This window comes from Heterodontus francisci, chromosome 35, assembly GCF_036365525.1.
Source record: "Heterodontus francisci isolate sHetFra1 chromosome 35, sHetFra1.hap1, whole genome shotgun sequence".
Lineage (NCBI taxonomy): Eukaryota > Metazoa > Chordata > Chondrichthyes > Heterodontiformes > Heterodontidae > Heterodontus > Heterodontus francisci.
In genome coordinates, this window is record NC_090405.1 from 39,991,618 (window position 1) to 40,004,590 (window position 12,973).

General features: G+C 40.8%; 1 protein-coding gene across 3 annotated transcripts in view; it reads left to right on the forward strand.

Moving 5' to 3' along the window:
* LOC137350635 (RNA-binding protein with multiple splicing 2) overlaps positions 1–12,973 on the forward strand; it is a 91,022-nt gene that overhangs the window by 22,805 nt on the left and 55,244 nt on the right. For all 3 annotated transcript variants that reach the window (XR_010969466.1, XM_068015401.1, XM_068015402.1), the window contains exon 2: positions 6,391–6,468. Coding sequence is in view for 2 of the 3 variants with exons in the window: in XM_068015401.1 (XP_067871502.1) it covers positions 6,391–6,468 (78 nt within the window). In the remaining variant the exon portion in view is untranslated. The remainder of the gene's footprint in view (positions 1–6,390; positions 6,469–12,973) is intronic.

Sequence of the window (12,973 nt, forward strand, 5' to 3'; positions counted from 1 at the left end):
ATATGTTGCAACTGAGGTGGGAGGAGTGCACTGTTCTAGTTGCACTTCTCCACAGGTCAATATTTGACCATATCAATGTGGGAAAAAATTTAATCATAAACTTTTTTTCAGAATAAAACACACCAACCAGGTTTCTTTTAAATAACAAAATTATCGGTTTATAATGAACCAAGTCTTAACCAGTAATGAAGTAAAGCATAAACACAAATATTAAAAGCTTTTTTTTAACCTTTTTAGCCCCTTACACAAATACACACGGGCTAGCCAGAAAAATAAAAGGATTTTATTTTTTGTTTAGCACTATTACAAAGAAAACAGGAAGAAACACTGGCTGAATACTTATACTTGAAGGGGGAACAAAGTATGGAAATGTGTCCTTTTGGTTTGGCATACCAAATGTGTATAGATGGCTGTCACTGGGGTCTTCCTAGAACAGTTCTTTCCAGGTGATGTTGATCAGTTTGGGTAGGCTTTCCAAGAAGTGCAGATTCAGAGGCTTCAGATAGGTCTTAACAGCAGAAATGCAGCAACAATGGTTTTAGTTTTCACACATTCAATAGTTTCTTCTAAAAGGGAGGAAATAGAAATCTGACACTGAAATATACAGGGTTTTTTTTCGAGATGAGCTGGTAGGCAAAAATCAACTGTCTTTTGTAACCATTCAAATTGAAACTTAAAAACATTCCAGAAGTCAAGCCTCCTGACCTCAATCCTGACCTGTCACCACTACTTTGTAAACATCTTCAAGTTAAAAACAACCCTTGCTGGGTGATTATCTGCAGACAAGTGCCTTCCAACTTGTTTACAAGCCAAATCCAGAAACCTTCTGGTGACTTATTTGTTTTGAAAAAAAAAAAGTTTAGCATTTCCAAGATTCCAGATGAATGAATCAATGTCCATAATTCAACTAGAAGTCCTTTTAAAACATTTCGCAAAAGGAAAGTGGACTTTGGTAACACTAGTGTTGGGCTCTAACTCATTGGGTAAATGTCTGGTATAGTAGCCAGTTGTAAAGTCCCCTGCTAAATGTTAGCCTGTCTGATTTGGAAGTGCTTACCTTTCTCCCAAAGCACTGTTGCAAATTCCGTTGACTTCATGCTACTTTAGCCTATTTGAATAGGAAGAGCAGGTGGAGACAAACCCTGCTGTTGTAGCTAAAGGTTGCAGCCATGTCTTCATTGTCCATTCTACTACTGTCCCAAGGTATATCTCTGTCTTCATGACTAAATCTCTAGCTGTGCCTAGACCCCTTAACAGCTGCATGCTATGTGAGCAAGCTAAATTTCATTCCTGCAGAAATATTGGCACTTTAGTGAAGTAAACAGCCTTTCTTCATTGCTTCATTACTTTCATCTGGAATAACAGATCTAGGAGCTGTTATTTTATAGTGCAGCTGAATTAAAACTTGAAGGCTTGGCTCAATCTCTAGCTGCTCAAGTACAGCATTCTGAAATGCTCACTCCAACAATGTACCAATACTGTTTTAAAAATGTTAACCTGCAGTGTATCTTTTTAGAACACTTTTTTTTGTAGCTCTGAACTGGAGCTAGCTAAATGTTTCTTGACATGACTTAAGATTTCATGAGGGGGGAAGATGTGACATGCTTATCTCATTGGAAATTGTTTTGTTACATGTCCCAACTTGATCTGCTCTGCTTGGAATACACAAACTGTGTTGCAGCATCTGCATAGTTCATCTTTGGTGTGATCACTGTAGCTCTTGGGTTAAATAGCAGCACCCCCCACCCCCATTATATGGTCTCTTGGCCCCTGCAGATGCTTAATCTGAACATTGTTATTGGCACTGCTGTAACTGTACAGCCGCAAACAATATTTGTGTATTTCTAGTTGCTTTGTGTTCTCTGGATATGTTCCCACTACTAGTTTAATGTCTGTACCAAGTGGCTTTATACTCTTAAACTGGAGTTTAACTGTCTCAACTTGAATTAATTTTTGTAAAGAAGCTATTCAAGAAGGGAGTGAGGAAGAGAAAACCAGGAATTGAAGGTCAGTCAGCCTGACATCAGTCATTGGGAAAGTCTTGAAATCTATTAGCAATGAGGATGAGAGTTTCCCTATAATGGGCTGAGCAAATTGGACCTATTCTCTAAGAATGAGATGATCTCACTGAAACATACAAGATACTGAAGGGGCTTCACTGGATGGACAGAGGCTGTTTCCCCTGTTGGGGTAATGTAGAGCATGGTACAGTCCCAAGGTGAGGAGTTGATCATTTAAGACTGAGATGAGAAATTTCTTCACGCAAAAGGTTGATTCTCTATCCCATGTTGTGGATGCTCCATTGTTGAATATATTTAATGCTGAGATGGACTGATTTATGGTGTCTCAGGGAATCGGGATATCGAGTGAAATTGGGGTGGGGTGGGGGGAATAGTGAAGTTGAATGGCAGAGCAGACTCGAAGGAGCAGTAGATCATACAGCCCTATTTATGTTGTGAATCTTGCTCCAAATGAAGCCAGAGCTGTACACCAGATTTCAAGTTGAGTTTACATCACTGCAGTAAACTGCTTAACACCATTATACTTGTAATAAGCCTTTTGTGATTCATTTGTCTGGTAGTCAGCTTAACCATTACAACATGGTTGACATATCTGTTGCAACTAGATCAAGGAAAGGGTTTTTCTCCCCTGAGGAGCCGAGTCAAATTGTTTCTCAAATATTTTTCTGGGGGCGGGGGGGGGGGGGGGAAAGCTTTAACACTTTGCTAGCTATAATTGTATGTTTGCCTTCTGGACCGACTTTTTTTTTTAAAACACTGTTGTAAGAACCTAGGGTACATTTGTTTTGTAGCATAATGTGAGTGTGCTGGTCAAAGGCAGTCAAAGTTGAGCTTGTGAAAACTGCTTGCTTTAGCCTGACTCAAGTAAAACCCACTGCAATGGCTTAACTAGAAAACTCTTGTCCAAAATGGACATCATATCAATGTTGATTAAATGTGTTCCAACTAAGTATCAGCACTGACGTTAATGCAGCAAAATGCATATTGCATTGTGAGAAACATTTCCAGGAAGAGATGTGCAAGTCTCACCTTTTTATTGAGGGCAATTAGGGATGGGTAACAAGTGCTGGCCTTGACTACTATGCTCACATCCCATAAAAGATTAATAAAAAAAGGAATTGAAGGGCATTTGAGATACATACATCGGTATCCAAAATTATGTTGTGGATAAACTACTTATGTTTGTCCTTCTGCAAAGTGGCAGTTCATGCTTTTATCATCAACTCACCCCATGGATGTTGAATCCCTTGTAGAATTCTTCGGTCACACTACAGATGGGGAAACTTCATTTTTCCTGCAAGTATAACTTCTAGGTAAAGTGAAACTGCGCTGCCATTTAGATGTGCAGACTCTGCAATGCATTTGTGAAGCTTCTGTTTTTAAGACTATTTCCAGCACCCTTCATTCCTTTGCCAAAAGTATGGTCTCAAATATTGCTGCACAGTGCAGTTAAACATTAGCCAGTTTTTTTTTTGTCTATTGTTATCCAGCTCTTAACCTCCCTGGCTTTGAGGAGGGGAAAAAAATAGTAACTCTAGCCATCAAGCTTTTCCCAATTCTGCAGGAAGGTGGGGCAATATGCAAGGATCTGAGCTGTAGCTGCATTGGAAAAATCATCGTCTATAGTTCAAGTGAATACACCTTTCTCAGTACTTGGTGAAATTTGGTTAGACTGGCTCGACTCGATATTCCTTCATTTTCTCCCTCCCTGTTGTCAGGCAAGACTGCTGATTAAATTGCTGCTTCTGATGTGTTGTAATCATATAGCCATTTGGATTCAAGCTTTCAGGTTGACTTTTTTTTTAACTTTTGTTTTAAGTCTGATTATTGTAATTATAGCTCGCTGTTTATCCTACTGAGAAACAGACAACTGTTATAAATTGGTGCAATTCCATGGGGTCTGATTAAGATCAAACACCACTATTGTGCTCCATCTCCGTTAAATAGTGTACCATGCAATGGTACATTGGTGATGACATTCTCTAGAAAAACATGGTCCTTGGGTTCATTCTGGCCATAAAGGTTGCTGGTTCCTGAGCTACAATGTTCACTTGCTGTTAGTACTATTGGTCAGTCAATTTGAGTCTTTAGGACTAACGGTGACCATTCTCAAACCATCTCAGCCATTTCAAGTGGCTTACTAGTATGGAAATGAATTGTGATTATTGCAATCAATTTAGACCAATTCCTAATCAGCCTTTGCACAATAGTCATAACCTTCAATATAATTAAACACTGATTTTTTTTTTTGGATGTAAAATTACCCAAAGCTGGTTAATAAAGAACCTGAAGTCAGTCAACTGAAGTTTGAGTTCCCTGCTGCAGGGAACTCGAGTCAGTTGAGGGAAGGGGAAGAGGGGGGGGGGGGAGAAAAGCAGTAGTGAAGTCTGTAGTGAGGGGGTGGGGTGGAAACAGCAAGGCTGTAGCCAGTGTGGATTGTTGACTTTGCCATCCCAGAGAAAGTTGCTTTTACATGCCAAGTTTCAATGGCCATATCATACCAGAGATCATCTGTCTGTCCAAAAAAAAAATCAAAACAGTTGAGCAGGAGACCTCTAAGAAATGATGCAAATAAAGCAATGACAGAAAGGAGTAGGGGACTGTTGGGGGTGGGATGGAGGTGGCGATGGCAACCTTGGAGATTTTCAGGTTGAAGTTGTTTTTTCTGTGACAAATTGAGCAGTGCCATCTTTTAATCTTGATAGCTGCCTGGACGTTGCAGACAGGAACGTTTCCGTGGAAGAGGCTGCATTTGCACGTATTGGTACGTGTCACCTAGTGGTTGCATTGTTAACAAACATGGCCATTTTGTTTCGCATCATTGCATGACTCTAAATGGGGCAACTGTGGCCTTAAATTGTTGCAAACTTCTAAGCTTTTCCTGAATGGCAAATGGGATTGCAACATCAAATTTGAAATCTCCAATGAATACAATGCTGCAGACAAACTTCTTAATATGCAGCAACTTGTTATCAAATATTAAACTTGCAATCTCCAAGCTCTCTCAGAGCATAATATTGCTATAACTTGGTGCTGTTAATCTTGAGTCTTGAACAAGGGTGAATTAATTTTAATACTGGAACTCTATGTGCACCTTTTTGTATTTTGGGTCTTGGCTAATTTTTTTTCTAGCATGCTTTTGAAAGCATGCATCAATGTTAGTAAGTTACTGGATATGAGCGCACTTGGCCTTTTTGGCATTTAAATTAATGCCTCAATTACTTGCGTATTCATTCATTTGCCTGTAAAGATTCAGTTGTACTTATTTCTGTGATGAGCCTGCTCAAAATGTTACTGACAAAGTAGTCACAAGATATGGCTTTTAATATTCCTAGTGATAATTCATTCCAATTGAACAGATGGGCAAGTAATCTGAGTTTCTGTGCAATCCAAAACAGTAAAAATAGGAAACAGACTTTAGCTGAGCATTGAATTGAGCCTTTATCGGAAAGGTTGTTTGGATATGGCTTCCTTTTTTATAATCTGTTTTTAAAGGAGCGGATGGAAATAAATCCAAGTTGTAATTGTATTGTGTAGACAAAAGACAAATTTAGTGTGTATTCTTTTGGAAACCGTACTATTGAAGAATGGTGTCCAATGTGCTGTCACTCACTTGAAATGATACAAGGTTAAACTTGCCCTAGAAGTGAGTGGGATGTTTTAAGCAACATGTCTGACTTGAGCATTTTTTCAGCTAAGTATGTTGCAACCAGATACAGTATTGAGACCACATCAGCCCACTACTTCCTGTACATTATGGCCTGCTTTACACTGTAACTCCATCCACATGGAACTAACTTTCACTGTCAAAGTTGTTCATCCTCTGCTAGCTGCAAGGATTGTTATTGGTATTGCCATTCTCGTGTTGAAGTCTGCTAAACAACTCTCAAATCAAAGGCAGTAGTGAGATTGGTCTTACCAGCTTAATTCTACTGGATATGGCTGACTGGGATGGCCAGGACTTCAAGTTGGTATACTTGCATTGTATACCTGCTTGACTCTTGGTCCTGTTTGCGGAAACTTTGGGCAAATTTTGGCTCTGCTGTTACTGCATCTTGAAAGTGCATTACAACCAACACCACTTTCTAATATCCTAAATAGACAGAAGGAGGGGTTCCTTCTGGCCTAGACAGTCTAAGCCATCTAACCTTTTTTTTTTCTGGAACCAGATTCCAACATCCTGTGCACAGCTATGGGAACACAGTAAATTTAGCTAATGAGTCTTCTGACCTCTAGACATCCGGGTCAGATGCATATGACACTTTAATCCAATGTTTTCTTAGATTCAAATGGTAGAGGTTAACCTTGTCCTAATCCTTTGCATGATGGCTATAACTAACATTTTTAACTGGTTTGCTTTTTTCTTTAGGTCCGTACACTTTTTGTCAGTGGGCTTCCTATGGATATTAAACCACGAGAGTTATACCTTCTCTTTCGACCATTTAAGGTAAGGACTTGTCATAATTGCATGCTGCTGTCCAGCTTAGGAAATCCAAAGGTAGCCTCCCTAGGCTCTGCATTTGAGCAGAGCAGTCCTGTAGCTTGAAACAATTGCTGATGTAACTGTCAGCCATGGCTCAGGTTGGTAGCACTCTCACCTGAGTCGGCAGTTTGGGGATTGAAGTCCCACTCCAGGACTTGAGCACAAAAATCTGGTTTGACACTCCAGTACAAGAGGGCTGCACTGTCAGGGGTGTCTTGTTTCAGAGGAGGTGATAAACTGAGACCCTGTTTGCCCTCAGACACAAGATTCCATGGCATCATTTTTGAAGAGCAGGGGAGTTCTTCCTGGTGTTCCAGCTAATACTTACCCCTGAGTCCACATTACTGTTTATTGGGAGCTTGCTGTGCATGCATTGGCTGCCATGCTTCCTATAATACAAGTGACTACATATTCAAATACTTTACTGGCTGTAAAGCACTTTGTGATGTGCTGTGGTTGTGAAAGGCACAATTATAAATACAATTTAAAAAAAAAAAATCAAACTTATTAATTGTCTTGCCCCAGTCTGGCTAACTTAATCACCTTATGTTGAACTTGGCATTTCATCTGGAGTTACCTAATTTTACTCTTTACTCTTGTCTGGGCTAAGGGTGGAACATGCTAGTTTTTGGGCTGATCACTACCCTGTGTGGTCTAAGATCTGACATGGGCTGTACTACTGTTCACTCACTAGTTGAACTGCATGCTAACATCTTTCTAGGATCTCTGGCCACCAGTTCTTCAAATTGCACCCAAGAATTGGCACTCCTTTTTAGGTGAGGGGAGAATTCCGTATGCTCCTGTACAATAAGTTATACTGGAATGGAACTGCACTTAATATATTGCATTGCTAAACCACATAACCATACATATTTTGGTCCTAATCTATTTTTGTATTATGGTAAACTGGATTCAATTAGCCTGCAGAATAGCAATATGAATAATTGGATAACTGACAAGACCAAGTTACATGCTAAAAATCCTGCCAGGGGAATGGTTTCCTTTACCAAAGCAAAATTAGAATGAATAAAGTTTTTAATGACCAGGTGAATGAAAGTGGTCTGTCCTTTCACTTGACTGTCACACTTGTTTCCCTTTTCTCCATGGGATGCTACTTGAGCTTGGTCTTGAAGACTGGTGCTGGCTTATGTAAGGTTTCTTGTTACACTGCCAAGGGAATGACATAATTCGTATGTAAAACTTCAGTCCACTTGGCTGATCAGCATGTGAGGTTTTTAAATTGACCTGAAATTTAATCAGTTTGATTATAGCAATTAACAATTTGAGCCAGAGGTGGTTTTTTTAATATATTGAAATCCTGCTGGTTAACTTGAACTATAGCATTTGGTAGCCATTGTAACAAAAAAAAAAAAGCAACATCTGCAAAACAGCTATAGTGATGTCCCAACCAGGAAAGGAGCTGAGTGAGTAGTAAAGTGTTTCCATATAGTCTAGAAAGTAAAGGCATGGCAGGGAACCTCAGCCCCATGAAATACATATCCTGTGCCATGTGGGAAATCCTGTGTGCAGGAAGTCGCTCAAGGTTTTGAAGCTTGCGCAGTGGTTGAAGTCATCGGGCATTTGAGACTGAAAGCTTTGCAGATAGCATTTTTCTGGAGATGGTCACAGTGCAGCTTAATGTGCAGCCAGAGGGAATGGATGACTGAAACAAGCACCTGGCAGGGCAGGGATCCCATGGCTCCCACTCCCACATGGTCAATTCTGAATATTAGTGAGAACTCATCTGGGGGGTAGTGCAGACAGAGCCAAGTGTATAGCACCACGTGTAGCTCTACTGCACTGGAGGAAAGGAGAGTGGAAAAACAAGCGGTAAGATTCAATAGTTGGGGAAATGAGCACTTCTGCAGCTGCATCTACCTTGACCCTGGTCAAGGCTACTGAGCAGCTGCAGGACATTGAAGGGGGAGGATGAATAACCATGATGTTGTGGTCCATATTAGCACCCAATGACATAGGCAGAAAGAGGGATGCGGTCCTGAAGGCAGAGTTTAGTGAGTTGGAGATTGGAAAAACATTACCTCCATGGTGGTAATCTCCAGGTTACTCTGGCTGCTACATGCTAGTGAGTACAGAAATAGGAAGATAAGAGTGAATGTGGCTGGAAGGAGGGCTTTAGATTCCTGAAGCATCGGGACTGCTTCTGGAGGAAGTGAGACTTAAACAAGCCAGACAGGTTGCTCCTCCAGAGCTGGGACCAATATCCTCACAGGATATTTGCTAGTGCTGTTGGGAAAGGTTTAAACTAATTGGTAGGGTGATGGGAACCTGAAGAAAAGTTGGAAATGGAAGGCAGAATATTGGTAAGCTTGTCTTTGTTTCCTCAGAATTCCAAACTAGAAAATAAACAAGGGAGTTTGGCAGTGTTAAGTGGTATGTACTTTAATGCAAGAAGCCCAGGGACTAAGGTAGATCAGTTGAGGGCACAGGTAGATGCTTGGAATTATAAAATAGCTATTACTGAGACATGGCTGAAGGAAACTCCACATTTCTGGTTACAGGCTTTTCAGGCAAGATGGAGGGGGGGCTGGGGGTGTCAATATTGATATTAAAGAAACCATGATCTCTATGAAGAGGGATGATCTGGTAGAATCCTCAGAGGCCATATGGGTTGAACTGAAGAACAAAAAAAAATCTCATCACTACTGGGCATGTACTGTAGACCCCAATCAGTCAGATAGCCGAGCAAATATGTTGGCAAATTGCTGTGAAGTACAAAACAATAGGGCAGAAATGGTGGGGATTTCAACAATCCTAATTTGGGGTAGAATTAGTGTGAAAGGCATTTAATGCATTCAGGAGAACTTTTTAAGCCAGTACATAGCACACCCAACAAGAGGGTGTAGTTTCTTGATGTAATTTTAGAGAATGAAGCTGGGTAGGTGGAAGGAGTATTGGTTGGGCAAGTGAGGAATCTGTGTGGTACACCTGTTAGAGGTGTAGTTATTATAATGGACAGCAGTGTAAGAGCTGTGATGTAATACTGATTTCTGGTGTAAGGGTAGTCTGAAGAAACTCTATAGTGAAGACCTGTGTTAGCATACTGAACCATCCTTATTAACTCATGTTCGTGTTACTGATCCCACCTTGAGGTGGACTAGTCACCTGAGGTTAAAACACAACAAACCCAAATTTTTTAACAAATACACCGTGCAAGAGGATACCTAAAGAGTATGGCCTAATTGGCACCCTAGGGGAAACCTGTGGAGGCAGAGGACAGTAGCAACATGGATATGAAATTGGCTGAGTGACAGGAAACAAGGTAGTGGTTAATGGATGTTCAGGCTGGAGGAAGGTTTTTAGTGGTGGTCCCCAAAGATCAGTGGCTAACGAATACTTTGCGACTGCAATGTCTATTTACACGAGGGGTGATGCACAATCAGGGAGGTAGAACCTCAATCACAATTGTTACAGTGCAGAAGGAGGCTATTCAGCCCATTGTGTCCACACCAGCTCTCCGAAAAGAGCAATTCCCGAAGTGCCATTCCCCTGCCTTCTCTCCAACCCAGCACATTCTTTTTCATAAACTGTCTAATTCCCTTTTTTTGAATGCTTCAATTGAACCTGCCTCCACCACTTTCTCAGGCAATGCATTCCAGACCTTAACTGCTCACTGCGTGAAACTTTTTCCTTGTGTCGCTTTTTTTTTTGCTTCTCAACACATACTTTAAATCAGTGCCCTCTTGTTCTCTCTCCTTTCATGAATGGGAACAGTTTCTCTCTATATCTATTCTGTCCAGACCCCTCATGATTTTGAATGCCTCTTTCAAATCACCCCTCTGCCTTCTCCAAGCAAAACAGTCCCAACTTCTCCAATCTATCTTCATAACTGAAATTCCTCATCCCTGGAACCACTCGTGTCTGTCCTTTTTTTGAAGTTCTACACTATCCTCCTCACAGTTCACAATGCTTCCAGGTTTTGTACCATCCACAAACTTTGAAATTGTGCCCTGTCCACCAAGGTCTAGGTCATTAATATATCAGGAAAAGCAAAGGTCCCAACACTGTTCCCTGGGGAACTTTAGTACAAGCCTTCCTCCAGTCCGAACAACAGAACATCCATTAACCACTACCTTGTTTCCTGTCACTCAGCCGATTTTGTATCAATGTTGCTACCGTCCCTTTTATTCCATGAGCTACAAGTTTGCTCAAGTTTGTTGCACTGCCAAATGTCTTTTGAAAGTCCATGTACACCACAACAGCATTGCCCTCATCAACCCTGTTTCCTCAACAAAAAAAAACTTCAAGTTGAACATGATTTTCCCTCAAGAAATCCATGCTGGCTTTCCTTAATTTAACTTGCATTTATCCATGTGACTTGATTTTAAAAAAAAAAAAAAATGTTTTTGTTCTGAATTACTTTTTTTTTTCTAGAAGTTTTCCCACCATGAAGTTAAACTGGCTTGTAATTGCTGGGTTTACCTTTACGCCCTTTTTTTTTCTTGGAACAAGGGTGTAACGTTTGAATTTCTCCAGTCTGCTGGCACCACCCCTGAGTCTAAGGAAGACTGAAATTCTGGCCAGTGCCTCTGATTTCCACCACCTTCCCTCAGTATCCTTGGCTGCATCTCATCTGGTCCTGGTGCCTTAGGCTGGCTGTACTTAAAGCAGATATCTAATACTTCCTCTTTATCAATTTTAAACCTGTCTAGTGTCTTGACTTGTCTCCTCTGCCAACATTGCCTGGGTTGTATCATTTATTTGATAAAGACAGATGCAAACTATTCACTTACTACTTCAGCTATGCCTTCTGCCTCCATGTGTAGTTCCCTTCTCTTGTCCATAATCAGCCCCACTGCTCCTTTTTACTAGGCTTTTACTATTTGCCTATAGAAAACTTTGGGATTTCCTTTTAATGTTAGCTGCCAGTCTCCATGTTCTTTGCTTTTTCACTTCCCCCAGTGGACCTTCTATATTCAGCCAGGTTCTCAATAGTATCTTCTGGCACCTGTCCTAAGCATGCTTTTTCTTTATCTTAATCTCTACCTCTTATGTCATCCAGGAAGCTCTGGATTTGTTTGCCCTACTTTCCCCTTTGAAGGAACATACCTTGACTCTGCCTGAACTCTCCTTTAAAGGTAGCCCATTGTCAATCTACAGTTTTCCTGCCAGCTTTTGACTCTAATTTATTTGCCCCAGCTCCATTCTTAACCCGTTGAAATTGGCCTTCCTTGGCAGAGTGGACAATATTGAGACAGGAAGTATTGAGGGGTTTAACATCTTTGAAAGGGGATAAATCCCCAGGCCTGGATGAAATATATCCTATGTTAAGGGAAGCAAGAAAAGAAATGGTGAAGGCTCAGACCATCATTTGTTTCAATCCCTTCTGGCTCCAAGTGTGGTGCCAGAGGACTGGAGGACAGCTAATGTACCACTCTTTTTTTAAAAAAAAAGATACACAAGCAATTACAGGCCAGTCAGTCTAACCAAAAATTATTGGGAATTTTAAAAGGACGGGATAAATCTTGGATGCGGGTTAATCAGACAGTCAAGTGAGGGAAGATGGTGTCTGGCTAACATGAATTTGGTTTTTGAGGTTTTTGGGTTGATGAGGGTAGTACATTTGATGCAGTCTGTGAATTTAAGCAAGGCTTTTGATAAAAGGTCCCACATGGCAGATTGGTTGCAAATTAAAGCCTTTTGGATCTAAAATTGGCTCAGTGGCAGGAAGCAAAGGGTAATGGTAGGGTGTTTTTGTGACTAGATGGCAGTTTCCAGTGGAGTTCTACAGGGCTCAGTACTTGGTCCCTTGCTTTTTGTGGTGTATATCAATGGCTTGAACTTGAATGTAGGAAGTTTTGCAGATGATACAAAAATTGGTTGTGTGGTTGATGGTAAAGAAACCTGTAGATTGTAGGAAGATGTATGGACTAGTCAAGTGGGCAGAACAGTGGCAAATGGACTTCAGTACAGAAGTGAGGGAAGGCACTTGGAAGGCTAACAAGGCAAGGGAATATACAATAACTGGTAGAATTCTGAGACATGTAGACAAACAGAGGGACCTTGGTGTGCATGTCCACAGATCCCTGAAAGTGCTTGGCCAAGTAGATAAAATGGTCATGAAAGCATATGGGATACTTGATTTTTATTAGATGAAGCATAGAATACAAGAGCTGGGAGATTATGCAACAACTGTATAAAACTCTAGTTATACCACAGCTGGCATACTGTGCAGTTCTGGTTACTGCACTACTTAGTGTATAGGAAAGTCTGATTCTCCTTGGGTGTGGGGTCCATAACCAGGTGGCCTAGATTTAGGGCAAGAAGATTTGAGGGGACATTCTTTTCAGTGTTGGGGATCAGCAACTCACTGCCTGAAAGGGTGGTAAAGGCAGAAACCCTCAACATTTTACTTTTTAAAAAAAAAAAAGTGTACTCTGATATGCACTTGAAATACTGAAACCTACAAGGCTACAAACTGAGTTGGAAAGTGGGATTTGGACATGATGGG